At 42.9% G+C, this 27,763-nt stretch overlaps 1 protein-coding gene across 4 annotated transcripts in view; it reads left to right on the forward strand.

Moving 5' to 3' along the window:
• Positions 1–919: 919 nt before the first annotated feature.
• Positions 920–27,763, forward strand: part of ebf2 (EBF transcription factor 2) — a 28,365-nt gene continuing 1,521 nt past the window's right edge. The window contains exons 1-15 of one of the 4 annotated variants that reach the window (XM_082553266.1): positions 920–1,476; positions 3,301–3,457; positions 5,133–5,196; positions 6,446–6,501; positions 6,626–6,699; positions 8,049–8,117; positions 21,986–22,067; positions 23,534–23,675; positions 24,707–24,837; positions 25,829–25,955; positions 26,052–26,140; positions 26,259–26,324; positions 26,868–27,042; positions 27,134–27,316; positions 27,429–27,599. In XM_082553266.1, the coding sequence (XP_082409392.1) occupies positions 1,343–1,476; positions 3,301–3,457; positions 5,133–5,196; positions 6,446–6,501; positions 6,626–6,699; positions 8,049–8,117; positions 21,986–22,067; positions 23,534–23,675; positions 24,707–24,837; positions 25,829–25,955; positions 26,052–26,140; positions 26,259–26,324; positions 26,868–27,042; positions 27,134–27,316; positions 27,429–27,599 (1,720 nt within the window). In that variant the 5' untranslated portion in view covers positions 920–1,342. Of the gene's footprint in view, positions 1,477–3,300; positions 3,458–5,132; positions 5,197–6,445; positions 6,502–6,625; positions 6,700–8,048; positions 8,118–21,985; positions 22,068–23,533; positions 23,676–24,706; positions 24,838–25,828; positions 25,956–26,051; positions 26,141–26,258; positions 26,325–26,867; positions 27,043–27,133; positions 27,317–27,428; positions 27,759–27,763 lie in introns of those variants that run through there. The other 3 variants (XM_082553267.1, XM_082553264.1, XM_082553265.1) reach the window with 3 other exon arrangements.

The raw sequence follows: 27,763 nt of genomic DNA on the forward strand, positions 1-27,763 counted from the left end.
AAACTCGTAAGTTCATGTATTCCATTTTTTCTGCGGACTACAGAGGATGGTAATCATGTTTGTTAACAGCATTATTTGTAACGGGTCTCATGACTAGGTTGGATTTGTAGAGACAGTCTGTCGTATTGATTAAGAGAACTCATTTCGGGCACTGTCAGGCAGCGCTTCAAACGCCAATCAGAGTGCAGCGTCGTCGGCTGCTGGCGGAGATTGATGGACCAACCAGACGGCCATTGTTGCTGCTGACACTGATGCGATGCGTCCTCAGCGGAATCACCGCGTTCAAAGGAGCAGACGGTCGAGCTGCTGAATGCGTGCCTGTCGAGAGCGCACTTGTGTTAAATGTTGACTTGAATGAATAGACCAAACAGAACTGGCTGTACGGGCTTTTAAGGGCAGTATAGCTGCGCAGCATGTACAAGACAATCTGAAACCAAACGCCAGTAATTGTTTTTTAAATACACAAAAGCGCCCAGAAATTCTTAAAGTGAGCAAAGTTTTTTTCTTTTCCCCCCTAACGTAACCTTTCACGTACCTTTTAATAAAAGATTTCGATGACTACACTCCTACTTCTGCCACACACACAAAGAAAAAAAAAGTGAAATATAGTATACACACTAAATTCTTAAATTAACACCGTTTCTTCATTATAAATGTTTTATTGTGGTTTTATGTGATTTTTATCTAGGGAAACTTCTCTGTGTTTAAAAAAGTTTGCTGCTGGAGTCACAGGTTGGATGCTGAATCTGGCAGCAGACCAAACAAGGGATGCACTTTGCACCAATGAGAGCACCCATTTCAACAATCCCATATGGCATCGAGGCCCCGCCTCCACGCCCCATCCCAGCTGAGGGTCTCATTCATGCTTCAACACAGTCGTTCGCTACAAGCTTCCTGGCCCTCGGATCAACTGGTTTGATTCGATTTGGCCCTGTGACAAAGGAAGACTTTCTGCACACTCATACTTTAAAGAATATTTCGAGACTCGCTCCCGGATATCTGCGGAGCTGAACGCACAGAGCCCGTTCGGACTGACGGTGGAGATGTGCGCTTGGAGAATGCTTCACATCAGTGGAAGGATATATTTACTTTCATCATTTGAACCATAAAAGAAAGTCCTTTCGGATTTTTAATGAGACGCCCCTGAAACATCACACAGCGTCGGTTACTTCTTTCCCCCTACAAAGCTCTGTAAATGCTCAGTTCGTTTGTGGCGCTTTGGAGGAGCGCAGCGCGTTGAAGTGGACCTTTTCTTGTGTGCCAAAGTGCTTTAGCTGCCTAGCTCAGTGTTTTTTTCAACTGCTTCAAGAAAGTGTTACCAGCCGATCGGAGCAGGGTGTAAATGTTTGGAATCCAGGAACATCTGATTCGTGAAGTGAGCGGATTAAAAGAAAGAGGTCTTGGAGAGGAGATGGATCCAGTCCGGTCGTGGGTGCGCAATGTTGGGGTTGTGGATGCGAACGTCGCAGCGCAAAGGTACAGAACAAACTCAGCTGATCTGCTGACTTTAGGTTCTCACCATCCTCTCATCTGATACGCCCATGCTTGTTTGACTGCTCATGATGGAGACATTATTATTATTATTATTATTATTATTATTATTATTATTATTATTATTATTTTAAGGTCGAACATTAGAAGAGGCAACCTTTGAGAAAAGAGCTGCAAACTACTTGTTGCAAAATATGACACCAGTCCCCTATAAAACTCACTGCCCCCAAACTCGTAAAAACTTCCTTAAAAGTGACGAAAAAAATAACAACAAACATTTTTCATAATGCTTGAAATGATAATGAAACTTGCCCCAAATGCAAAACAGCTAACAATTATTTATTTGTACATAAAGGCTAGAGGCATTTAATAACGTCATTAGTTTTCGTTCACAGGAGCGGAGATCACTGTTAAAGCTGTTTGTGACTAAAACGAAATACATATTTTTCCCAGAGCAGCTTTAGCTTCAGCTTAAAGGCAACTTCATCGTCACCTGCCACAAACTTTACAGCTCTGATTTTTTTAAAAACAGAAATGACAGATTTTCCAGTGTTGGCTCTTTCTTCTACTTACCGTAGATGTTCAGTCAGCTTCTGCACACATGTATTAATTAATATATATATATATAAATATATTTACAACACACAAACCGTATTGTACTTCAATGTTGAAGAAACAGTCATGAAGAAAGCAGAATCATTTTCAAGATGAAAAGTTGGCAACATGCTAAACAGCGCAGCGCGCATATTTTAATAGAGCAAATAGAAAACAGTTATCAGGATTATTTATTCATTTTTTAAAGTATTTTAGTGATTTTTTAAGCAGATGGCTGTTTGTTTTTTAATCGACACTTATTTTGTTCAACTAGAAACAAAAACTGAAGTTGTCAAGACAAAATCTAAAGTGCACTCGAGTGTGATTTGAGGTCTTTTTCAGACAAAAGTAAAATTACAGAAAATTTTAACAAACAGTCAAACCTGCTCTGAACCAGCCCGCAGATTCATAACAGTCTCTTTTTTTTATTAAGATGAATTCAAACAAGCGTTTCACGTGTCCAAATCTTTAATCCGCGTTAATTAAACACTCAGTGTCCTAATGTATATTTTAACTATGATGCTCCGCCATCAACACAATTTTCACTTAAACAAGACGTCGACACTTTTCAATTTTCAAGTTAAAAGAAAAGAAAAAAAGTTTGAGTAAGTTTGGCTTATAATGACGTTTTTTCTGTATTTTTTTCTAGTCCATATTTGGTTCTCCTTGAAGGGTCAAATGTATGCAAAATTATCCATCAGTTTAGTTATTTTATTTGTTTGGCTTATGCTAATAATCTACAATTAATGTATGGATCAAAGAAAGACTTTGAAGAAAAAAAATGCACGATGATAAATATGCTTTTAATATTTTAATGTTTTAATTAATTAAAGCTATAGTAAATGTAATCTATTTTAATTTAACTTTCAAGATTTATTGCAAATAGAGAAAAGTGTTTTAGTTTAGTTTGTTAGCATGCTTGCTGTGTTTCTTTGTCCATATTATTATTATTATTATTATTATTATTATTATTATTATTATTATTATTATTATTATTACTGTTGTTGTTGTTAATAATAATAATAATAATAATAATAATAATAATAATAATAATAATAATAATAATAATAATAATAGAAAGCTTGTTAATTGTCATTTAATAAAAGGAAAACAAGTATTTCTATTTGATGCTATAAATGTGTTTAATTAAATAAAGTATGATAATATTCAGTGTGATAAGCGTGAGCTGACTGTCTCTTCCGGTTGTGTCCTAAGTGGAGTGGCCCTGTCGAGAGCTCATTTCGAGAAGCAGCCGCCCTCAAATCTCCGCAAGTCCAACTTCTTCCACTTTGTCCTGGCGCTCTACGACAGACACGGCCAACCTGTGGAAGTGGAGAGGACTGCGTTTGTGGACTTTGTGGAGCACGAAAAGGTGTGTGACTGTTCCCGAAAGCTTAGAGATGTTAATTCTACATCGAGTTTTAATATTTAACGTGTTTAATCAAAATCGCACGACATTAGAGATTATCCACATGTATTTGTAATATACAGTATTTCAGCCGTAACCAGGTGCTCAGCTTAATTTCCCCCATCCTTGGTAAAGCCAAGCATATCGAACAGCTGACGGCTACATGTTTACACAAGCTTTACCCCCAATGAGCTGATGATGTGGGATTGAAAAAGAATATCTAATGACTAATTAGCAGCTTGCCTCATTAGGAGGACATCACTACTTTTTTAAAATGCAAATTATGCTCGCTCCTGTTAAGTTATACAGTGAACTAATCATCAAAGTCTCCTTTTCCTTCATGCCTCTCTCCCATACTCTAAATACTGCTGTATGGGGTGGGGGGATTCCTCAAGTTGGACAACACCAAAATAAAGAAGGGTGCAGCATGGAGAGAAAGACAGAAAGAGTTTGAGATATGCCTGGAGTAAAGCCTTATGCCCAGTGTTAATGGATGTTTTTGCCTTGTGGTGAGGGGGCACAAATCTCCTGAACTTCTGGCAACCACTGCACTCTGTGGAAAAGACAAGGGGAGTCTATCCTAACAACTAAAGTTCTAGCATACTTTTGGGTTTTTGGAGCTTCGAAGTGAGGCAGGCAGCAATCCTGATGCCGGGGCCGAAGCTGTTGGCGTGCTCCCCTTTGTGCCACACAGACCATAGACTAATATGACGGCAGTGGAGAGGTTCATTTTCTGCATGGTTACCCTGGCATCTGTTTTTGCTTTGTAATTGCGCAGAGGTAGAGTGATGCTATGGTGAAGTAAACGTCCCTCTGTGTATATTTACAAAAGTTATGAAGCTGGGCATCCATCTATCTCCAGGTGTGTTCTCATATTAAGTTTGGAGCTTTTTCATCTTATCTTCATGCATCTTAATTTCCACCCCATTTCCTCTCCTCTCCTTGCAACTGTCTCCATTTCCCAGTTTCTCCACTCCCCCAACCTTCTTGTTCTCTCGCCTCCTTTCTCGCGCTCATCTCTGCGATGCCAGCCTCCTGGGTTATTGGACCAGAGAGCATTCCTCTGAGACCACTTAGAAAGACCAGTGGAGGTAGAGAAAGAGAAAGGAAGAGGGAGAACACAGAAGAGGGGGGGGGGAAGAAGGAAGAAGTGAGAGGCTAGCGGAGAGTGTAGGGCAGGGGGGTGTAAGGAGGGATAGCAGAAAGGAAGTTTTTCTGTCAAGGTCGACTGCTGCTCAGTCTCACACGCAGTACTTTCCACTCGCTGGAACACACTTTGCCCTCACACACACAAGTGCATATAGCCATGCCTGCTACCTCACTGCAGCGAGGACCACTGCATTTGATCCGAGGGGTTTTTTAGGCATTTGTATCAGAGATGACAGTTCAACCTCTACAAAGAATATCTGACTCAAGGTTAAGTGCTCAGCTTATGAGCACAACACAGGGTCCCAAATGAGCTTTGAGCCTACAACTCTCTGATCTCGATGCTGCTCCATGGGAAGGGCGAGCTGCAGGATTAGGCAAGACTCACTGTGCTTAACCCTGTTTACTGATGCCCAGCTGTGCTTATCTGTACCCCAGCGAGCCTAACTGTATTCTCTGCGTTTGTCTGTACACCTGCCTCTCTTTTTGCAAGGAGCAGACGGGAGAAAAGACCAACAACGGTACTCACTACAAGCTGCAGCTTCTCTACAGCAATGGTGAGTAGGTTCAAAGATGAGCAAAAATTGGACAAACCTGACACAGCTCTGCTCTTGACTTACCCATTAATTTCCCCTCTAGCTCTTATCACTAGATTTATACAATTTACTGTTCAGCTTTTCAAGCTGTTACTTATGGACCCATGTATAGGGAAATGAGGTGCACGCTGCCTCCCCATCCCAACACCTCCTCAGCTCCTCGATTCCTCTTTCCACTTCCCCCATGGTGCTTCCACAGCAGATCAGGGGGGATACACAGAAATTTGGTTCCCATGAGCCACTGCTGCCCCAAGTCTGTCGCAGTGGCACCCATGGGAGAGAAGATAAAAGACGCGTTCCAGAGCAACCCGCTGATACACACGCATACATACAAGTACACTAAAAGCACTTCCTCTCATCCCCTTCCCCCAAGCGTTATCAAAGGCATCTCAATCGAGACTTTGATGAAAGGAGCACATTTTAAAGGCAATACTTTCCAAACTCTCCATGAAAAAATTCACAGGCAGCGTGGTCTCCTCTGAGGGAGTAGTTCAGTGCGTGTTGTCTCCTTCTCCTGAGGCAAAGTTTTAAAGAGACACACCTGATTACATGCAAGTAAGAAGAAATGTTTTAAAAAAGAAACAACCCGTTTGTTTCTTCATTTAAACTCTTTAATAAGCCGATCAGCTCCCGTTCGAACGCAGCAGAATGTCTCCTGCCAGTCATAGCTTCACACAGGAACAACCATAAAAGGAACAGCTTGACAAGCCGTGAGATTCTGGTTATAAATTGTGGCCTTAGAGTCGAATATGAGTAATAATCATCAAACATCAAATAACTCAATCCCCTCAGAAACCATCAGAGAGGAAATTTGAACTGCATGCCAATCTTGTTCCTCCATGTTGGCTGGACAGAGTTCAATGCTTTTTTTTCTTAGAGCCTATCCAGATACTGTGGAAAAAAAATTCTATCATAAATCTTTCCATCTTATTTTGAGAATCCACAGAGATTTATCGCTGAGTGGTTAGGAGAGGTAAGAGAGTTTAAGCGCTTAATGTGACAGATCGGTTATGTTTTGCAATTAATTTAAAATGAGCATCTCTTCTTTGGAGGTTTCCAGCACAATAGAAATGTCTCTTTCAAGCTTCAGTAGCCTCTACCCGCAGCTTACATCCAACTAAAGAATGACAATTATTTCAGTGTAACAGAATTGTTCTCATGCTTGAAACACTTTATAAAAAGTGACATCTTCTTTTTTTTTTTCCTGCAGGGGTTCGCACTGAGCAGGATCTTTATGCACGACTTATCGACTCCGTCACTAAACAGGTTGTTAAACTTTCCTAAAGTTTTCCCTTGAATGGGATTCCTCTTAGAGTTTTAAGAAACAGCAGTTAATTTACTTTTACATGAAACTCAGTCTGACCCTTTGCCCCTTGCTTCTTCCTCTCAGCCCATATCGTATGAGGGACAAAACAAGAATCCAGAAATGTGTCGAGTTCTGCTCACACACGAGGTTATGTGCAGGTGAGTGTCACACACACACACACACACACACACACACACACACACACACACACACACACACACACACACACACACACTAACCTGCACCTACAAATGTCAAGTACTTGTATCCATTACACTCTTTCACTTTGTTTTGTCTCAGTCAGCTTTAAATGGGTTTTGTGGTGATGCTTGGGGCTGTACTTTTTAAAAAATTACCCTGTTATTGAACTGTAAGTCTAGGTTGTCCATCATCATCCTTGTTACAGTTGTAACCCACCGCTGCTGTCTGCTGTGAGGCAGCATGTCCCTGGTTAAGCTCCCATTCCGTCTTGGAGCGCTCCACTCTCTCGGGCCTGTGGTTTTTGCAGTCAGAAATCAACTGACAGCAGCAAACACTTTAGGGGATCAATCTGCTTTTGGCTCATGGAAATAAAAATTATGTTTAGACATGCATGAACTTCATCGGCACTGGATGACAAGTGCGGTGGTGCAGCCAGTGCCAAAGAGCAACTTCGGAAGCAGAGCGAGTTTAAGAAGGCTGGTCGTGGCTTAGGTAGCTGTTTTTTTTGTGGATGTAGAAGAACTTTAAGAGTGTCTGGAAGTGGGCCTTGACCTATAGGATGTGAGGGCCACAGGAAGAAGGCTAGGGGGACTGGAATATCAGGAGGAGGGCTGAAGCAGAGTGAGCTTTGCCATTGTGTAGCCAGCAGATGCCCGAATGTGACTCACAGCTGGCTAATAACAGAGCCGAAGAGGCAGAGGGCAAGCGTCACAGCTGGGGAGTGAGGCCGTCTGACAGGGGGGCGGAGGGGGGGGCAGGGCAGGGCCAAGCTGGGACACGAGAGGGGTAAGGCGAGGTGTAGGGGTGGCAGATGGTTAGGGGTGGGGGCACTTTTGTTATGCAGTGAAGGGGAGTTGGGGGCTTTGGGAGGGGTTGTTGAGGGGGACTGGTCGGCCAGCAGGCTCCTCGGACAAGACCGCTGACGAATGGTAGGATGTTATGGGACGGTGTGCGTGCGCAGTAAAGCTGCGTGGGGGTTGAGTTTGATTTCAAAATCAATGTGACAGATTGCCTAGCTGGCTTTTCACTTTTTCAATGGTCCCTCACTGTTTGTAGGGTGTGTTGTTGTACCTTTTCTTCCTCTTTTATTCTTTTGTCCATTCTTCCCCACCCCTCCCATGCTGCTTTTGTGTGTTCCTGGATCACGGCCCACTGTGGGGCAGAGCAGCCGGGGTCTATGGATGTGGATGGGTCAGAGAAAAATGGTGGCTCCTCCTGTTTAATTTGTTGTTGTTGATGTTTTTTTTTTTTTTTTCCCACTACGCTAACTTTTTCCACTTTCCTGTTTCTTTAACCGCCCACTCAGTCGCTGCTGTGAGAAGAAAAGTTGTGGCAATCGAAATGAGACGCCGTCCGATCCAGTCATCATTGACAGGTAATAAAATCCAAGCATGTCCCACACAGTGTCCATCACCTCAAACCATCACCTATCTATACTATCTAAACTCTCACAACAGTCCCCTCTGCACCAACTGTAGAAGAAGCTTACACATGCTCTCTGTTCATTTAAGACATAATACCTAACTGTGCGTGTATGCATCACATGTCAATCTTGTTCTTCTTCTCCATGGGAAGTATGTTCATTGTTTCTCCGGGGCAATTTACACCACATCACTGCAAACAGGCGGTAACATCCAGTGAAAAGCGCCCGTGTCTGTCTCCCATGTGTCTTTCTGTCTGCGGCTTTCTGTTTATCGGCTGATCTATCTTCCAGCTTGCTGGGATCTGTTTCACTTTGGTCACTCATTTGCACCTGAGACCTGACAAAAGCACAGATTTACTTTTATCAGAAGCATGTGGATCATTCACACCACCAGACGGGCTCACATATGTACTTAATGTTCACCCCGAGGGCCAGTTATCAGGCTTAAAGGGAGATGACCACCCCTGTAATCAGCGTGTGTGAGAGTCTTCACGTCTAAAGGGCTTTTGGAGGTCCCACACTGTCTGCCTGGCATTAACCAGCGTGATTGATACTCATAAGCAGACCGTATGTGAAATACCTACTGTGTGATGTCATGGGGCAACCTTCATCACCTCTCTCTCCCTCACTCCCTCCGTTGCCCTCTCCTTCCTTCTCTCCTTCCCTGCAATTGTCTGTCTAGAAAGCACTCACTTCACATATATCAAGGACCCTTTTCTTTCCCCTCCTCAGTTCAAGCCGGCTGGCTGTTGACAGTGTGTCTCAGAGGATCTCAGATGAAGATAGTTTTCATATAACGGAAAAATCGGGTTGTTGTTGTTGTATGAATTTTCCCAGAATACCTTGGAGCAGCTGCTTTTCCCATTTACTCTAGAACATTATTCTCACAATCGCTCCCTCCGCACCCTTTTTATACTTCCTCCTAACATGGCTAAACTGCTTTGAAATTTGCTTTTTAAGTAGATTGGTGATTTTCTGGTGAGGAAAAACAACACAAAAACAGTCTATATTTCTTTGTGGCTTTCTGTGTGTGTGTGTGTGCAGGCTGATGTGCAGCTCTGAGGATTGATTTAAATTAAATCATTGACCTACTGTACTCTCTAATCACACTGGCCATATCCTGTCCTGATGGGGGCTTCTCCCTCTCGACTAGCCTACAAAATCCCCTCCTCAGGGACCCACCTATTAGAAGCCAGTTAATTTCTGCTAAGCTGGTGGAATACTGCTTTGCCCAATCAGAGGTGTCCTTACTTTTCTCCATATGCTCAATGTATGTATGCTCAACTAGGAGGAAGTTTATAACACATATGCATCGTTTGCATGCACGCAAATGAATGTATATTTTCATGCTTGTGGGGATGTTTATTTATGTATGTATATGGATCTATGTACGATTGTCTGTGTGTCTCTTTGACCCCTACACTGACCTTTTCCCCTAGTCCTTGCTTGGGTCTTAAATTATTCATGTGTGTGTGTGTGTCTGAAGCCTATGCGCATTTGTGTATGTGTGTGCACTTCTGTGTGTGTGTGTGGAGGAGACAGTCAGTTTCTGTGGCTCCAGTAATCAGCCTCCTGCTCCCAGCCCTAACACCTGTTCTCCAATTAACATGCAGCGTGCTGGGGCCCACTCCCTTCCACCACCACTGCTTTCTACCCTTTTCCTTCCTTCTTTTCTCCTTCTCCTCGCACCCTCAGTGCATTGCTCCCTTTCCACCTGCCCCAGTTTGTATCTGTGCTTCTGCACACCCCTCTCGCCCTTTTGCTCTCACATGCTTACTATTTTAACTCCCTATTGCTTAATTCCCGTGCTCCTCTTTCTTTTCTCCGTCACATTACCATCTCCTTCACCAACACCCCCCTCCACCCTCCCTTTAGCCTGTCTAATTTTGCCATAATTAGGCAGTGTCATTAGGACACCTACCCAAGCACAAGGGAGTTTGCAATTCCCCAAACGGCCCAAACCCCCTCTTTTCTAATCTCCTTTCCATATTGTTTCAGTTTTCTCTCCCCCTTCTCCTGCTGCTGCTGCTACTGCTGCTACTGCTGCAGCTCCCTCCACCTTCCCTTCTTTCTAATCCTGATCTGAGTGAAAGGGGAGAGAGAGGAGATCACAGCTGATCCACTGGGAGGGGTGAAAGGACAGAGGGTGGAGGGATGAAGAGGGCAAGGGCAGGAGTTGACAAAGAGATGACTCGAGTTGCTTTTGGGGGCGAATTATCTAACGCCCCAGTGCCTGCTGTGTCTGCTAGTTTTGCAGCTGCATAGGTGAACTGTTATACTCGCAGTCCTAATGTGACATCTCTGTTTGCAGGATGTCACTTATCCTTGACTGATGGCCTGACTTGTTTTCTGATTGGTTAGATGAGTGGATTGTTCAATAGGAAGTTGGATCAATGCCTCTGGGCTCATTACTATAAATGTAATTCTTCAAGCTCATGCAATCAATGTATTTATTACATTACATTTCTTTTCTTTTCTTGTTTTAATAAACATGCGTAAATGAATCTTTTTTCAGAAACTGGTGGTTGATTATTTTGACAGGTCATTTTTAAGGTCATTTATTAAGCGAAACAGAAAATTATTGAGTGCTTTCAGGTCAAAATTCAAATACTGGTATTTCTTTTATTTTTATTTCTTTATTTTTGGATGATTGCTTTCACTGTTTGAAATTTAGCTCATTCTCAATCTCAACCCAGGCAGATCTGTTAATGGTGGTATTATTGCAAAACTGATCTCTGACCTCAGAGAAACTATATTGGTTCTGGGCCTCAGTCTTTATGAGTGAGCTGTGGGGTTTACAATGGAGACAAGCAGATGTCAGTATTAGTATTAGGCTGTGTGGGTTGAATGGGATTTGTTGGGGGGGGGGGCAGCTCTGGGTGTGTGCTTTTATATTTGGCTAAGAAGCTGAGATCAATAGTTGGTCATATAGAGTGTGTAGAGGGATCCATTGTAAGGCAGGAGTCTTGTGAGGGGCACTGGGGTGATCAATGGTAAGCACTATCTCACTAATTGATCGTGTTTCCAAGAGGGCCCTTTTTTAACAAGCCGGTGCTCAGAGAAAAGACGAATAATCAATAGGAATTTTCCAATGTTGTCAATATGCCTGTTCCCTCCCCCACACTGAAAATGAGCTCACAAGGACTGTTACATACTTGTGCACACTTTCATCAGCAGCAGCTTAAACCCAGATTTTTTGTTTTTCAGAAGGATGCATTTAGAGTTTATTTTATTCTTTTATTTATTAAAACTATAGTATATGAGTCTCGAGAAATGACTTTATTTGAGCTTAGCTCCGAGAACGATCCATTATTCTTAATCTTAGGTTGTGGGTTGTATTGATCTGTTTGTAGTCTTGGTTCTAGTTGTGTGCATGTACCACAGGTTTGTTTTCATTGAGTGCGTGCAGGGTTTCCTTTCTGATCAATATACAGAAAATTGGTTTAGTTTCATCTCAGTTACAAATTTCCTCAGGTCAATGTGCATTATTGCAGTTATTAGTGAGCAGTTCTTAATGCTGGTATAAATCTTATGTCACATTTGGATATCTCGCTTCTGCGGTGCTTGTGAGCTGTTAAACTCTGTCATTTTTATTGTTTTTTATGGCTCGACGCTGTCTGGAAAGTTTGACAATAAACTATTCAAATATCTGTTGCTGTATGTAAATACCTGCTCCCTGCCATTGTGGTGTATTAGACAGACAGTGTGACCATCTGTTTTGATGTTAGTCTTTCCGCCTGCGTGTGCCTGCCTGTCATATTTTCTTTAAAAACCCATGATGATGCAGACTACTTCCCTCTGTGCTTCCTGCAGGGCTTTGCTGCCTACCTGATTTCACAGCAGGTCACATAAAGTTACTCCTTGTCCTACTAATGATGGGGAATATTGGCCTCCTCATTCTTCAACCGAAAAGAAAATAGAAACTACAAGTCTTTGGGAAAAGAACATTAAACTATCAGCCAAAGAATAAATGCAGCAACATTTTTTGGACTGTGTCAGAGGTCGAATTCCTTCCCTTTCCCAGATGCATACTCAAATTCTACCGCCAACTCGCCCCGTTAGGTCGTCATATACACGCTTGAGAGTTTTATGTGTGAGACAACAATGTCATTTTAGGAAACCGTTTCTCATGCATCCAGTATTAGATTTGCCTTTTACTGTACTTAATTAAAACTCATAATTCACTCTGTGTACACTTGTATGCTGTCTTTACCTTTTTCCTCTCATATTATTTTAGGATGAGTTTTTTGAGGTTTGGTCCAAAGCTGGAAATGGTGCACGTAGTGTCTGAACCCACACGCTTTGGAAAGCACAACTCAGTTTCACATTTTTATTGTGAAGTCACAGATCTTTTTGCCAAGAAATTATTGAAGTCCAGTCAAATATCTCAAAGTGTGTTCATACGCGCCATCCTGAACCCGAGCAATCAGCGCTAAGATCATAATATCATAGCTACATGGCTTCAAAGTTGGATCTCTCAGTTACTTTTATTTGATCCTTTGACTGGAAAAGAGTTGAAGATGATGGTGGTGAAGTTGTTGCAAACTGAGACAAATACACCTTCACATACTCTGAGTGCAGCTGTAGCTGGCTGAGGTGTTTAAGCTGTCAGTTTCTATGACAGTAAGTGGCAGTCCAGCTACAGGTGAGCCTCAAAATCTAACATTTTCAATGTGTGCAGACTTGGCTTTAAAGCTGCTGTTGAATACACTAAAGAAACTGAACATGTCATAGAGAAGCATGTGTGCGCTCTTAGTTACGGATACAGCAGCCATTATTATCTTTGCATAAATTACCTGTCTGTCACACATGCATGTTCAGAGACAAAGTCTGCCCCCCTCAGTCCGCTGTCACAGGACTCTCCCTGGTGAGCTGGTACTGTCCAGTCCCTCCAGACCCTCTGTCAGCAAGCCCCTCATGCAGGGGTCCAGGCAGCGTGGCGACAGAGCCCTGAGGCTCTAGTGCACAACGCCTCACACAGCAGAGCGGCACGCAGGCTGGACCACTGAGCAGCTGGCACAGGACTGTGGGGATGGCTCCTCCCTTGGGGCAATGCAAGCAGGAGAATGACACAAAGACAGACAGGGAGAGACGATGCAATGTCTAGAATATCAAATTCTCTGACAGGCACCGCATCAAACAGTAAGAGCCACACTCAGAGTTAAGACCGCTGAAAATGAGTTCAGGGACCTTTGGTAAGTCTCAAGCTCTCTACATTTTGGTGTCATGTGACCTGGAAATACCCGGGACTCCAGCATGCACAGGAAGTGTATAATGAGTGGAAGGTTATGGGCCGAGTTTGTGTTTGGTCACCTTTGCTCTGATACGGCCAGCATTTGGCTGTTGTGGCTTGAACTCTGCCACAAGAAGTAGGCCTGGTTTGTTTTCTTTGAGAGCCTACACAGGGGGCAGTAGGAAACAGACAGCAACGGAGAGATGTTGTGACAGGAAATGGGATCGGACTACCAATGGATGAACTGTGGGGGGGGGATATTTATGAATGGGAATTTCGAGGAGGGGTGGGATGCTGGGGAAAACCCTCCCATTTGTCTAGCCACTAATAAGGTTCACCTTTGGTTGAGCAGTGAAGGGATTAAGCAGGGACACTCAAAGGATCACAAGTGGGCAAATTACAGTGATTTAGCAGCACTTCAGATCATGAGCAAGCGAACAAGCATTCCTGCACTGGACTTTCATAAGAATCTAGAATCTTTTGTGTGTGTTTGTGTGTGTGTTGGGGGGGTTGCTGGAGTCAAAGGCCAGTTAGCAGTGGTATTTGGTAACAGGGGCTGTTTTCTTTGGCTGGACACTGCTGCTGGGGGTGACTGGGTTTGGTTGTGGTTAAAGGCTTAAATTTCACTAATGACTTAACAATGCCCCCTGGTGCTAAGCCGGCCCCACAGGCCACCTTGTTTTTTTGTTTGTCTATTTATCTGGGATCTGGAAAGACTCTTATTTTTCTTAGGAGTTAGATTTCTCTGAAATCCCTGACGCTCACTTTTTGAAAGCATTTCCAAACACTAATATTTACACTTCTGCAGGATTTAAAAAAAAAATAAAAAATTTGATTAAGTATCACAGGCAAAAGTTATACTTCCTGCGGTCCATGAAGGAAACAGACAGGCAAAGACGCTGTGTATAGACACAGTTCTTATACAATAGCTTTTCATTCGTAAGAACTTCAGTACATTTATCAAAGCTGCTTGAAAAAAATCAAGCATGGAGTAGCATGGAGCATATGAGTGCAGGATTGCTGCAGAGAACCTTCCCACTGAAGGCAAGTCCATGGTGTGTTTCCATCTTAATAAGAAAATCTTTGGTGTGACCGTTATTAGCCATTCTCAAGCAAATTTAATGTGTAGAGCACAATGTAGATACTGCACATTATCTTTAATAATAATCTTTAATAATTTGTTAACTGTCACAATTTGCTGTCTTTGTGCTATTTCAGATGTTACATCATATCCGATAGTCATGGCTATACCCAGGTTATGTTCCCCTTGAGATTTAGTTTGATTTAGTTAAGTTTTTTCTTATGTTTTTTTTTTGCTGACCTCATGATTGATTTTAGTTACAAATAAGAAAATAACCCACACTTTCTATTGACCGTGTGCAATACACAATTTTTTTTTAACTGTCTTGCAACAAACAGCGAGCAAAGAACCAAAATGGGCTTAAAAGTATAGAGAGTGAGCTAAAAGCCTGAAGTTTTTGAAGCGTTTTCACGAGATCTCATGAGAACTCGGTGGCTTGTCTGATGTGGGGATGATTGCTGGATCGAACATAACATTAACAAATAAAAGTCTGACAGGAAATGTGAATTAAAAATGGAAAAAGCAGTTTAACAATTGTCGCTGCAATCTTTTGGATACATACAGCAGGGTGTGGGATGGTCCTGATGAATCTGTCAGGGCTGAGGGCAAGGGGTGATGTGACTGCTGACAGGCTCCCAGCAGGCATGCTGAGAGCCCCAACAGTCTGCATGCCCTCCCTAAAGCCTCCACCCTCCTGGCCCCCCAACCACTCTGCTCCCCTTCTCCTCTCGCAGTCCACGGCTCCCACACATTTGTTGTGTATTAGCCATGGACAGTAAATTACAGCACCTTGAAACCTCTGAGTGATTCCATTCCCATCTCTTCGCACGTTCCTCCTCTCTCCCTTCAGCACCATTATCCAGCTCACTTTCTCTGCGTCTGTCTATCTTCCTCATTTTCTCTCCTTTTGATCTGTTTTCCTTCTCCTGTCTGTCATAGTCGTCCTGGCTTTTCGACTCCCTCAACCCTGTCAGATTTCTCTCCCCTGTCTGTCTTTCTCTCACTTCTGCTATACTTCTCATCCTCCTTTCTCCATTGTGTCACGCTACACAGCGTTCCCTCCCAAACACATCCCCTCCGCTCCCCCTTTACTTTCTTACAAGCAGGTCCCTGTTGTCTAGGCTTCACAGGTTTCTCAGCAGTTTCTCTCTCTCTCGTGCTGCTTCCCATCCCGCTCTCTCGCCCTCTTCTTCCCTCTCCCTCTTTACACCCCCCCCCCCCACCCTCCCTTCTCTCTCTTTCTGGAAACAGATGTTGTTTGTCAGATCTTATCATTACTGGCTAATTAAGAAGACATCTCTTCTCCTTCTGTTGTTGCTTCTCTTTCCTCTCCTCTCCCTCTCAGTGGCATCCATCCCAGCTTCATTGTTCTTTTGGGCCAAGCTTTATACACGTTATTGGTAAATCTTATTAGCTGCTGATTGATTGAAAGGGTATTGAAAAGGTAAGATTAGATTTTGGTGCGTCGTGGATGACCTTCTGGCATATTTGAAATCTATTCAGTTGAAGAAGGTGCTACGTGTCTCCATCTGACAGTTGTGAGAGTATATTTTGAATCCTCGTCCCTCAGGACACGCCAAGCATGCTGGGAGAGGTCAGGCCACTGATGGGACTTCTATTCCCTGTCCTGGTTGTGAATTCATGCTCTCTAGTCTCTGAATATCTATCCATATCTATCTATTTGGCAGGCTGACCGCAGTCCCATGTGGATGGTCTCTATGCTATGCTTTTGGCTAAGCTCGAGAGACTAACACATTAATTCATTTTAAATTGTTGAAATGCACATTTAGCAGCTGGTGAGAGGTTATGCAGTAAAACACTTTTTACACCCAAGAGAAACCTCTCAAGTGCCTCTTGAGTACCCTTCCCATCATTCCACTTTCCTCCTCGCAGCCCTCTTAAGCTCCCAGCTCCAGAATGCTACAGTCACTTTTTCAGTGGCAAGCCTAAAGGTTTTACAGCGCTACCCAGCTCTATAAATCAGCACCAGTGGTTAAAATGTTTGGCTTTGTCACAGTTCTCAAGTTTAGAGGCGGGGTAGGTCTGGGCTGGGGTTGCAGGGGTGAAGCCAGCCCGGGAGGCAACGGAGAGGAGGCCAAAAGGGACACAGCCAATCCACCAGTCAAATTTATAAAGAGCTGAGTTCATCCATGTGCTCGCTGTCTGCTTTAAGGTGTATCTGATGAAAGTTAGCATGTTCCTTTTTGAAGCCCAACTTCTTAGTCCTGCATTTTGTCTTCACACAAACAGCCAAAAGAAGAAGCCTGAATAAAATCTGTGTTTTATAGCAGCAAAATAATTCTAGTGATGTGTAATTACCTGAGGTAGGGATAAGAACGGATAAATAAAACACACAGCATTAAGTTGATGTGTGGTATATTCACACTGTTTTATTTTACATGAGTAAGTTGGCCAATGGAGGATAATCTTCCCAGCTCACACAGGATAAATACTGCTGTCAAATGAGATCAGGGTCCTACAGTGACAATCCATTTAGTAGATAAAGCCTTCATCTGTATTTAACTTGTGGAAACAGATGAGGGTCAAGCTTTATTTTTTTTTAATGATGATGATGACGACTGCATATATGTTTAAAAAGCATCCCGAAAAAAAGAAAATGAAAGAGATGCTCAAGCTGTAGGGAATTTGTGTGGCATTTGCTGGTGAAAGGGCAGTGAAGGTGATGCCACAGATATCCCTGTATGTTTTTAGGAGGAGGAGGGGAGCGGACTGGGGACGACTGGTGTGAAAGGTCCTGTGGTGGTATGCGACAGAGGGGGTATCAGTTCGTGGAGGGTTTTCTGTGCCCCATTAGCAATGTCAGAGGTCAGGTGCCCCGGGTGTTAACCCTGGTGACCAGTCTAGCTCCCAGTCTGCCAGGGGACCCTGGTCCAGGGGTATTTATTACTCTTCCCCACTGACACATACACATCTACTATGCTCATGAAGGAAAACAAAGCTCCCCCAGCCATTTCTCAGCCAAAATATATGTCCTAATTGGATGCATGTCCATACAGTGATGCATGATGACCCATCTGTAGATTTTTGTCTTACAGTGAAAAATTGTTACATCCTCCCTAATTTATCCAAATCTTCATTCCTAGCCATGAGCTGCAGCGTGTTTTGGCCCATTTCACGCGTGTTTTATTAAAAATCAGCTAGCATGCTTACATTTTTTAGGCATTTGTTTTTTAGGCATCACTTTTTCTAATGTGGATAATTCTGCATGATTGATTGTGCACACATGGCTGCTTTCAAGTCAGTATTTGTCTTTGTGTGTGCATGTGTACGTGTGTGTTGTTTTATGGCCTGTGTGTGTGTGAGACATACACATGCATGCGTGCATGTATCTTAGCCTGCTGTACGAGTTAGTGTTCTCAGTGTGTGAGTGTGGCAGAGGAAGGCCCTCAGCATGTCAGTATGTTTTAATGCTTCACATCTGGTTTCCTAATTTTCCTCCCCTCCTCCCCACCCGCCTTTCAGCTCCCCTCCACCACGATGTCAGGACACTGTTTTGTTTTTTCAGGGTGGCGGTGGGGAGGTGATGGAGGGGATGTCTGATGAGTGATGGCCCTGCATACAGGACGTCGACATTCTTCCTCTCTTCCTCCGCGTCCGCCTCTTCATCTTTTTTGCATTTTGCAGCCTTTTTTAGTTTGAATATTAGGGATTACAGACTGGGTCAAAAATTACATTTATTAAGATGATGAAGAAGAGCGTCTCTTTTTCCGTCTCCACTTTTCGCCTCTCACCAAGCAGCAGGGATCCCACTTTTGCTGAGCAAAAATGATGACAGTCACCCCCTCCCCATAGTTTGCTTTAAGTTTTCTCCTCTCGTATATTTGGATTAAAGCATAAATTTGTCACTTTTGCTGCACTGACCCAAAATTAGAAAACTAAAGCCAACCCCAGGAAAGTGAGAGTCGGAGTGTTTTCTGTGCTCCTGGCTAATTTGAACTCTTCATTAAAGCCACGCTTGAATCAGATTGCTTGAAGAGCCACTGCAACCAGTAAAAGTTCATTTACAGCGAGCATAGTGGGTGATGTGTTTTACGACTATGTGAAAAGGCAGTTTATGTCAACAGTGATTAGTGCTGATGAATGCCTATGAAAATTTTTGTTAAGTCCTTTGGTGCTTAGGTGCTCACTGGATGATTAAGGCCATGTGTAAAGCAGGGCAATGCTTACATGTGTAACAGATGCTAAAATCGACTGAGGAATGTGAAACCAAGCATAGTAAAGAATGAAAACGTGTTAAAAAAAAACTGTTACTCTTTTATTGTTTTTAGTGTCACGACTTGGAGTTTGGTCACTGATCTAGTTTTAGCAAAGCAAGTTGTCACTCCTGGGATGCCCACCTCATGCTGCGAGGTCTGTGTTTAGTCTTGGGAACTGACGCAGATGTAGACAAAGGGACTGGAGGCCTTGACAGAGATTTAGAAGTGAAGACAGAAAAGAAAAAAACACACTCCCTGTGGCGCTCTAGTGTAAAATGATCCCAAAGTTTAAGACTTGGTTCTATGTTTTGTTTGTGTTTCCTGTTTTAAGCGTGTCTGTGGAGGGAAGACGCTGCAGAAGATAAAACTTGATTCTCATAGCTGACTGCAGCATGCTGTAGGGTGAAATTTGCCACTAATGTGGAACAGCAATCTTAATCTAAGAAGTTTTATTTTTAAAATACATTTTTACAAGATTACCAATAATGCTTTATCTTATAGTCTGCAGTTCTTCTTCAATTGTCAGTCGTTAAAACAAATATTTATTGAGGCAGACAGTTTAAAAATTGTTTCATACCTCCCATTAGTCTTATTTGCACTGTGTTACCCACTTGACAGTGTTTTAATAAAAACAGGATCTCTCTTTTCCACCTGCTTTATGGAGCAGTATAATCTGTGGATGTGTAACAAGGCAGCTATTAAATATAAACACGATAACTCTGGTGGAGTTCTTTGAAAATAGCCTTTCTCTGCAATTTCCCTGTGACATGAGGATCACCTCCAATTCTTAGCGTGTTCTCTTCGTCTCTTCTGTGTGCACGGGGAGGTGTGTGGGTGTATTACATTACCAAAACAAAAACAAACAACAGCAATATTAAACTTTTGCAACCACAATAGAGGAGGGGATAAAAACAGAGGGTCCTCGACTTCTTATTAATTATGCAAGATTAGTCTAATTATAATTCAGCAAATGAATGTGTGGCAGAAGGTGCGAGGCGACGGGGCTGGGAGATTTGCATGTTAAGTGGGCAGGGGGAAGCGGCTAATGCATGCTAATATATGCGTCAATGTCTCGCTTTAATTTCAGCATTTGCAGCTGTGTGCGTCCGAACTGGGGGGGGGGGGGGTGAAAAGTTGACTCAATGGGTTTTTGGGAGGGGAGCAGAGGGGTGTGTGTCAGTGTATTAGAGTGTGCATGTATGCATGCATGCGGATGTGTGGTTGTGAGCGTGCATGTGTGAGGCATCCGGTGTCATACAAACAAGGAATGATGAGAAGAAGTCAACAAACAAGGTCAAGAACCCTCAGAAAGTGCACAAAGCCTGAGATCGGTGTAGACAGCCTTTGAATTAGGTTGTGATTTTGGTATCTGATGCATCACTACAGCAGAAATTTATCATGTCAGTCAGTCAAGTGAGTGATTACGACTGGATTGTGTGAGGAAACCAGTGTTATCAAACCACAGGCATACAATGGACCTGCTTACTGAACCAGAAATGTGATTCCTGTGATGTAATGGTTAATGCATAAGGCTTCTATATTCCTTTAAATGAGCCACAGTGTAAGAAGCATTGGCCCGGACATAATCAATATGTGTTCTGTATCACCTTCAGTAGACACAGTAAAATGAAACGGGACACTTTTGATTATTGTCCACTTGTAGAGTCCAGAACCAGACTTTAAAACTCTGCCTGTGCAGGATTTTAACATACATGTACTGCTGCATGTATGTTAAAATCCTGCAGATGTGCCCTTTTACATGTTTCCACCCCAAACTGAGCGTAGCTTTGAGTTTGGAGGCCTAAGATCTAAGTGATAAATTGCAATCGCCCTCTGCCAACAACAATATTGATTGTCCTCTGACGAAATAGCTCAAATCAAGAAATATTGGACACACTGTTGGAACGGAGTTAGAAGCCAGGTCCTGTTCGCAAGGGAGGAAGTTGGAGCGAGTGATGGAAGAATAGCGAGTAAAAACTGACAGAATGAGGGAGAGATTAGTATTCGATGGGAGGATTCAGGGCCATGGGGCCAATATGAAGTTCCTCTCCAAACAACCGCTCTACATTAAGATGACTTATACTTGCAGAAAACACAGTGTGGGTGGGATTGGAGCCCCCCCCCAAACTAAAAACCCCCCCAAAAGAAATACGTTGCATCCTTGTGCAACATTTTTCTCTGCTTTGCTATTCTTTGTTTTATTGGAGTGCTAATGGGTGTGTTTCTCACAGACACGGCAGAGATGTGGCAGATGTGTTTACTGTGAAGTGAAGAAGCGTAATTACATCACAATCCTGCATCAGCGCAAAGCTCATTCCTATTTTATTGTATTTTAACACATGTCCTCTCTTTAAGTCCTCCACCTCCTGAGCCCTGTCTGCACCTGTCCTCTTTATATACTTTCCTGCCTCTCACCTCGCCAAGTCTCTCTCCTGGCTCCGCGCTGGGTTTCAGTGATGGAATGTGTTCTTGTTGTTTCCTTTTCTTTCCCACCGCTGTCTTTGCCTCAGCATGGGGACTTTGGGATTGCGGCAGAGCTGCGTTGCCATGGCAGCGGGCTATGTTGCCGAACTGCGTACACCTGGGATTTGGAGTCTCTCTCCACAGTCTCCCTCTCTCCTATTTATTCCACCTTTCTCTCAGGTTTCCTTTGGTGCAGCAGAGGCTATCAGCACCTCTTTCTCTCTCTCTCTCTCTCTCACCTACTCTGTGTCTGCACAGTCTATCACACCCAGAAGTAGACTCACATACGTAATGAGACACATATACTTGAAAACAAAATTCATGTCCATACTAGTGCCTGTGCCTCTATCGCTACCTTCCATCTTCCCACCTCCTCGTTTCACTTTCTCTATAGTTGTCTGTACTTCATTTCCCTCTCCATTCCCATGTGGGGGTTCAAATACGGCATTGTGGGATACCACGGTCCCTTGAGTCTCCTGGCATACATCACTGTCTCCAGTGTACTTTGAAACACCGTGGCTGTTTCACTGGACTGTGCTTCAAAATCTCATTACTTGATTTAAAGTGTAATAACATTGACTTTATTATTAAACTAAACAGCTGGGATTGAAGACAGAACAGTAATCAGATGTGTACAGAGCAGAGACGCACACATCCGCACAACCTTACACACACAAGACCTGTCTCGGAAAAATAATTAGCGTCTTCTTAGACTGCCAGTTTGTTACAGGGTAGCAAATAATCACAAACGTGATCAAGATTCTTTTGTGTGATGCTTTTTTTGTTGCTAATATACAAACATGTGTCCTTGTATTTACCTTTGCAGGTTTTTCTTGAAGTTTTTCCTGAAATGTAACCAGAATTGTCTGAAGACAGCAGGAAACCCAAGGGATATGAGGAGATTTCAGGTACAAGTACACGGAGGGAAACCAGCAAGTGTGTGAGTGTGTGCTTGCATGGAAGTGGGGAACGTGGCACTAAAAAACAAAAGGTTTTGGATTAATGAGAATGTCACCTCGTGTCTTCTAATTTAGATAGAGGATTTTGTTTTTGAATTTTCTTGTCACACTTTTACCTTAAACTCCTCCTTTGGAGAGGTTATGCAGAGAAAAACACGAAGGTGGGAGTTAAAGGTGAAAGTTAAAAATCAATAAGAAGACAGCAAGACAGAAAGACAAGTGAAAGGAGTTGGATATGTGGAGGGGGGCTTGGTCGTGGGGGTGCTGGAGTGCAGGAAATAGGTTGAGGTGTTTCAGGAAGTTGTCAAGAATTGAGTGATTGGCTCCAGATGGAGGAGGTCATGCTCCGTGACCCAGGAAGTGGTCACTTGGGACGCTCCCGCCTCACTTCCTCTGCCGTCTTTCAGCAGCAGCGGCCTCTGTCTGGCATTCTCCTCCTCCCAGCAAACCCCCTGTCCCTTCCCTGTCTTCGTCCTGCTGTCTTGCACCATTTTTGCTTTATCCCCTGCGAGGTGACACACGCTGAGAAGTTATGAGCACGCAGGCACTTGGAGACTGTCATCTCCGGGTTAAAAGGTGATCGGAGCTGGACAGGAGTCTGACGCTAGATCGATAATTTACAGTTATTTTCCTATAGCTGCCCCTCTTTTTCCACCACCTATGGATCATATGCCTTTTCTCCTTTTTTCCCTCCTCGTGTTCCCTCACCTGTAAAATTACTGCCATGTGTTTATTTCAAAGGGAGTAAAAAGATTGATCTTTTCTGACATATCTAAAAAAAAATAAACCAAAAAATAAAAATAAAAACATTATGGTTTATTCAAATTCTTTTCTCATTGATCTTCTCCCTTTAACTGTCAAAAAATGTTCATAAACATGCGGAAACTCAGTTTTGCGCTCAGGATTAGCATCAACACTCATAATTTTTCCAAAGAGAAAAGTGTCTTCTTATTAATTATTTGTATGTCATCCTCATGATGTGGGAAGGGACACACACATGCTGAGACCAGAAAATCAAATTAGGGTCACAATATATCATCCACTACCTTAACTGCTGGCTAAAATGGGAGATTTGGTCCATATGTTTGCTGTCATTGAAGGATCACGAGGAGACAACGATGAGCCTGCTGCATGCTCTATGAATCAAAAAGTTAGTGCAGGAGAGGCCATATGGAGACCTGATGGGGGAGTGGAGGCTTGCGGGAACAGTGTCATCCCCAGAATGCAGACATATTATGGAGATCCTGGGGATGTCACATTACCTATTAAGAAATATGACTATCACCTGTACACTAAAACAAATCGTTGCTCAGGGATTTTACTGTCGTAACCTGAGATTGTGACTCGCAGCATGCTGTCTAAGTGGGTCATAGACGCTCATGTATCTTCCTCATGGCTCTTTTCCTCTCTTTCAGGTGGTCCTGTGCAGCACTGTGAGTGTAGACGGTCACGTCCTAGCCGTGTCTGACAACATGTTTGTCCACAACAACTCAAAACATGGCAGAAGAGCTCGAAGACTGGAGCCAGGCGAGTCTGTCGAGAATACGATGGAATATGGTAAGACAATTACGCCATCGCGTCACACTTCATTTACCGTACCTTTTTTTTCTGTGTTACATGTCTGCTGCATCACTCACAAGAAGCATAAGACACACTCATCCACAGAACATAAGGGAACAGCAGGTACTCGAGTTGCATAACGTCCGATCATAATCACCGTGGTATATCAAACATAACTGCTGAGGTCATTAACTGAACTAATTAAAGCATTTATTCCATACTTGTCAATGTGTCCTAAAATATTCAACTCAAGATAATGCTGTCATCTCTAATAAACAATGTGCTATGTGGGTGACCAAGGCTTAGGTGATGAAGTGAAATTACTCCTCCCAGAGCTGGTGGTTTGATATCTTACTGCTCCATATGCGAGACTATCAAAACCCAGTCTGTTTCACAGGGCAGGCAAGCACCTTGTGTTGCAGCTACGGTGCTGTTAGTCTCTAAACAGTGAAGGAGAAACACACTTCAAAATGCTTTGTAGAACCACAAAGTGAAAATGCGTATATAAGTGGAGACCATCTTATTGTAAGCCTGAGAACAAAGTTTACAGTTGTAGACCTGGAAACGGATCTCCATCTTCAACATCACATCTCAACTAAGAACAACTTATTTATCTGAACAGTGGTCAAAGGTAACCAAGAACATTTACTCCGGTTCTGTGCATAAATACATTTCATAACGTATTTATTTTTTTAATAGAGATTTGTTTTTATCTCTTTCATTTAACGTCCATTGCTTGAGCTGCTGTGTCTGCTGACCTACACTGTATATCTTTCCAATGTGCTCTTCGAGTTCATTGTGGATAAAAATCACATCGTAAACAAAATTAAGTTGAAATATTCAGGCACTAATGCTTTTAGCTTTTGTAACTTTATCTTAGAACTTGTTTTGCACAATCCTGAACTACAGAGCATCTTTAAAACAGTCTTCATCAGATCTCCACTTCCGTTGCACATCTTCTTTTCTCAACTGCTGAACATCCTGTATTGAAACCGCTGAAGTGAATCTTGCTTTGCTCTTCTGTTTAGCTACCCCATGTATCAAAGCCATCAGTCCGAGTGAGGGCTGGACCACCGGTGGTGCAATGGTCATAGTCATTGGGGAGAACTTTTTTGACGGGCTACAAGTGGTGTTTGGAAGCATGCTCGTATGGAGCGAGGTAAGAGCATCTTCATAACATCACACTAATGGTGGTAGATATTTAAAAATGAAAACTTATGCTTTATCACATTATTTCAGTTACTCAGGTGCAGCCTACACAAAATTTGATTGTGTACTGAAAATTAGACTGTGCACTGTAGAAGTAGCCTGAACATTTACAGGACACGGTGGTGAGGATATTTCTTTAAATGCCAGTGGCAGCTGTCATAGCATGACAAATGTCACCAGGGTGTCACAGAGTTAACCTCTTAAGCCCCAAGCCTAACTGATCTCCTGCCTTTTGCCCCCGTATCAGGGGGCGTTGGGGCTTAAGAGGTTAAGCTAATGATAGTAGTCCACTTTTTGATGGCTTGAAATTTGCCACTTGTGTGTCTTTTCCTGGCCAAATGCCAGTTTCACTTTGAAAACTGAACTAAAAAATAGTCCAGCTACACTTGACTTGAGCTCCAGACCATGAGTAAAAGTCATGTGCATGGCTCGTGACCAGGACTTCTGGCCTTGTATGTAGTTTCAAACAAGCTTATGCAGGTTGTTTCCAACCTTGAACTGATTTTTTTTACACACCATGGTCTGGGTCTACAGCTCTGGAGCCTTTAGTTGGGTTTTTTGGCTGTTACCATGCTCTTGATTTTTGAAATCCAGATATCACAAGCAAGTGAGTAGTCATTCCCTAAAGCATACTCTGAAACTAGCAATAGTGACCACAGATGCACAAGGAACCTTATTATTGACCTCATCAATGAAGGAAGAATTAAAGTTGCTTCCTAGGCCTCTGTTCAGCTGGATCGTTCTCCTGAACATCCCCCGCTGGTCATTACAAAGAAGAACGATTCAAATTCTTCTTCACTGACATAATATGTCTCTGTCAATCTTTATATATAGTCTTTTTTTTTTTACAAGGAGCAGAAATAAATAACCAATGTTTAGCTGGAGTCCTCATGTTGAATTTCTTATCATTTTGTGACACAGTTTCTGTGTTTGTTCCCCAGCTGATCACACCACACGCTATCCGTGTCCAGACACCTCCGAGACACATTCCCGGGGTTGTGGAAGTCACACTGTCTTATAAATCTAAGCAATTCTGCAAAGGAGCACCCGGGCGCTTTATCTACACAGGTATGTAGACACATCATTGTGCTCTATTTGTCCATGTTATCCACAAGAATTTTAAACTGAGACTGATTTTGACTTACTTTGTCCTTCCTTTTTTAGCTCTTAATGAACCAACCATAGATTATGGCTTTCAGCGTCTTCAGAAGGTTATTCCTCGGCACCCTGGTGACCCAGAGAAACTAGCTAAGGTGAGTGAAAGCTACATATATGACCTTACTATATTACGATTATCTTTCAAACCACAGTGCACATGTCATAAAGAGGTTATTGTATTCAATTTGGTTTTTGTTCTTTTGTTTTTTGCAGGAGATCCTCCTGAAAAGAGCAGCAGATCTTGTGGAAGCTTTGTATGGAAATCCACACAGTAATCAGGTTTGGTGGAAATTTTCTTTACATATTGTATTGAAGCCCAGAATAATGTACACATGTGACTGTAATTTTGTATTTTTTACATATTAACAATTAGCATTGATTTATAGACTGAATTTCTAATGTAAATGACTGATGGTTTCCAACATTTCATTATAACGACTGCATCTTCCAAAGAGGTGTGGCACTCAGAAAGCTAAAAGATTAAAAAACATTGCAAAAAAGTACAATTTTAGATTGTGGATGTCAAGTGGCTGTTCAGCTGCTGATTCTCAGTTTGCACATGAAATGAAAACTCATGAAGGCACCAGTATGAGTCAGAAAACTGTCAGCTGCACGGTTGGTACACCGTATGAAACTTGTAGCTAATGGGCTAATTGGGTGTAGCGGAGACATTCACAGTTTTAGACATTAATTAGATATTAGATATTGTGTTTACTGCCAAGCTAAAGATATATTAATTAACAGCAATAACATGTTGGCCAAACTGCATTATATGTCTGTGAGCCTGACCCATTGCTCTCTATTTTATTTGCCCTCCTGTAGGACATGCTACTGAAACGAGCGGCTGACATTGCCGAGGCGCTCTACAGTGTTCCCCGTCCTCACAGTCAGCTGCAGGCACTGCCCAGCTCACCAGCCCACGGCAGTGTCATGGGCCTGGGCTCCTATCCCTCTCAGTTGGGTGTGAGCATCGGAGAGCCAGGACAGAGCAGCCAGGGTGAGCAAACTGAGCCTTAAGTCATCCTTCACGTTTGATTTTGAAGCTAATAAAGCTCAAATGTAACCCAACTTTTCCACGGCCCCTCCAGGTTACATTCGCAACTCGAGCAGTTTGTCTCCAAGGGGTTACCCGTCAGCCTCAACTCCCCAGCAGTCAACCTATGGCACTAGTGGAGGGATGACTGGAGGCTATGGGACAGTTCCCATGACTAGTCTAGGTGTTCCTGGATCTCCTGGTTTTAACAGTGCCTCCCCCACTGGCTCTCCCTACAGTAAGATCTTAAAAACTTTCTAAATATCTTCAAGTGTTCATTAATGAACTTAACAAAGCAGATGTGTTATGACTTTCAGGCTTAAAGTTGACTGTTGCTCTCTGTTCCACAGTAATGCCCTCTAGCCCCACTATACCAGGAAGCTCCAGCTCCTCATCTTCTCTCTTGCCTTTCTCCTCCTTCCCGTCTGCTGCTAAACAGAAGAGTGCTTTTGCTCCTGTCCTCAGGCCCCAAGGCTCTCCCTCCCCTGCCTGCCCCGCCTCAGGGGGGAACAGCTTCAGAGGTAGTCATCCAACTCACTATCTGACCCCCCTGTCTGAACTTATGAATGCAGTCTAACCCCTTGTACTAACTCGAAAGCTTTGACTGAACAAGACAGAAAACAGTTGCTGGATGTAGAATAATGCAAGAGCTGACTGAGTCGAATCATAGATTTTGTATATTTTT

Source organism: Aulonocara stuartgranti, assembly GCF_965226115.1.
Source record: "Aulonocara stuartgranti genome assembly, chromosome: 12".
In the NCBI taxonomy this organism is placed as follows: domain Eukaryota; kingdom Metazoa; phylum Chordata; class Actinopteri; order Cichliformes; family Cichlidae; genus Aulonocara; species Aulonocara stuartgranti.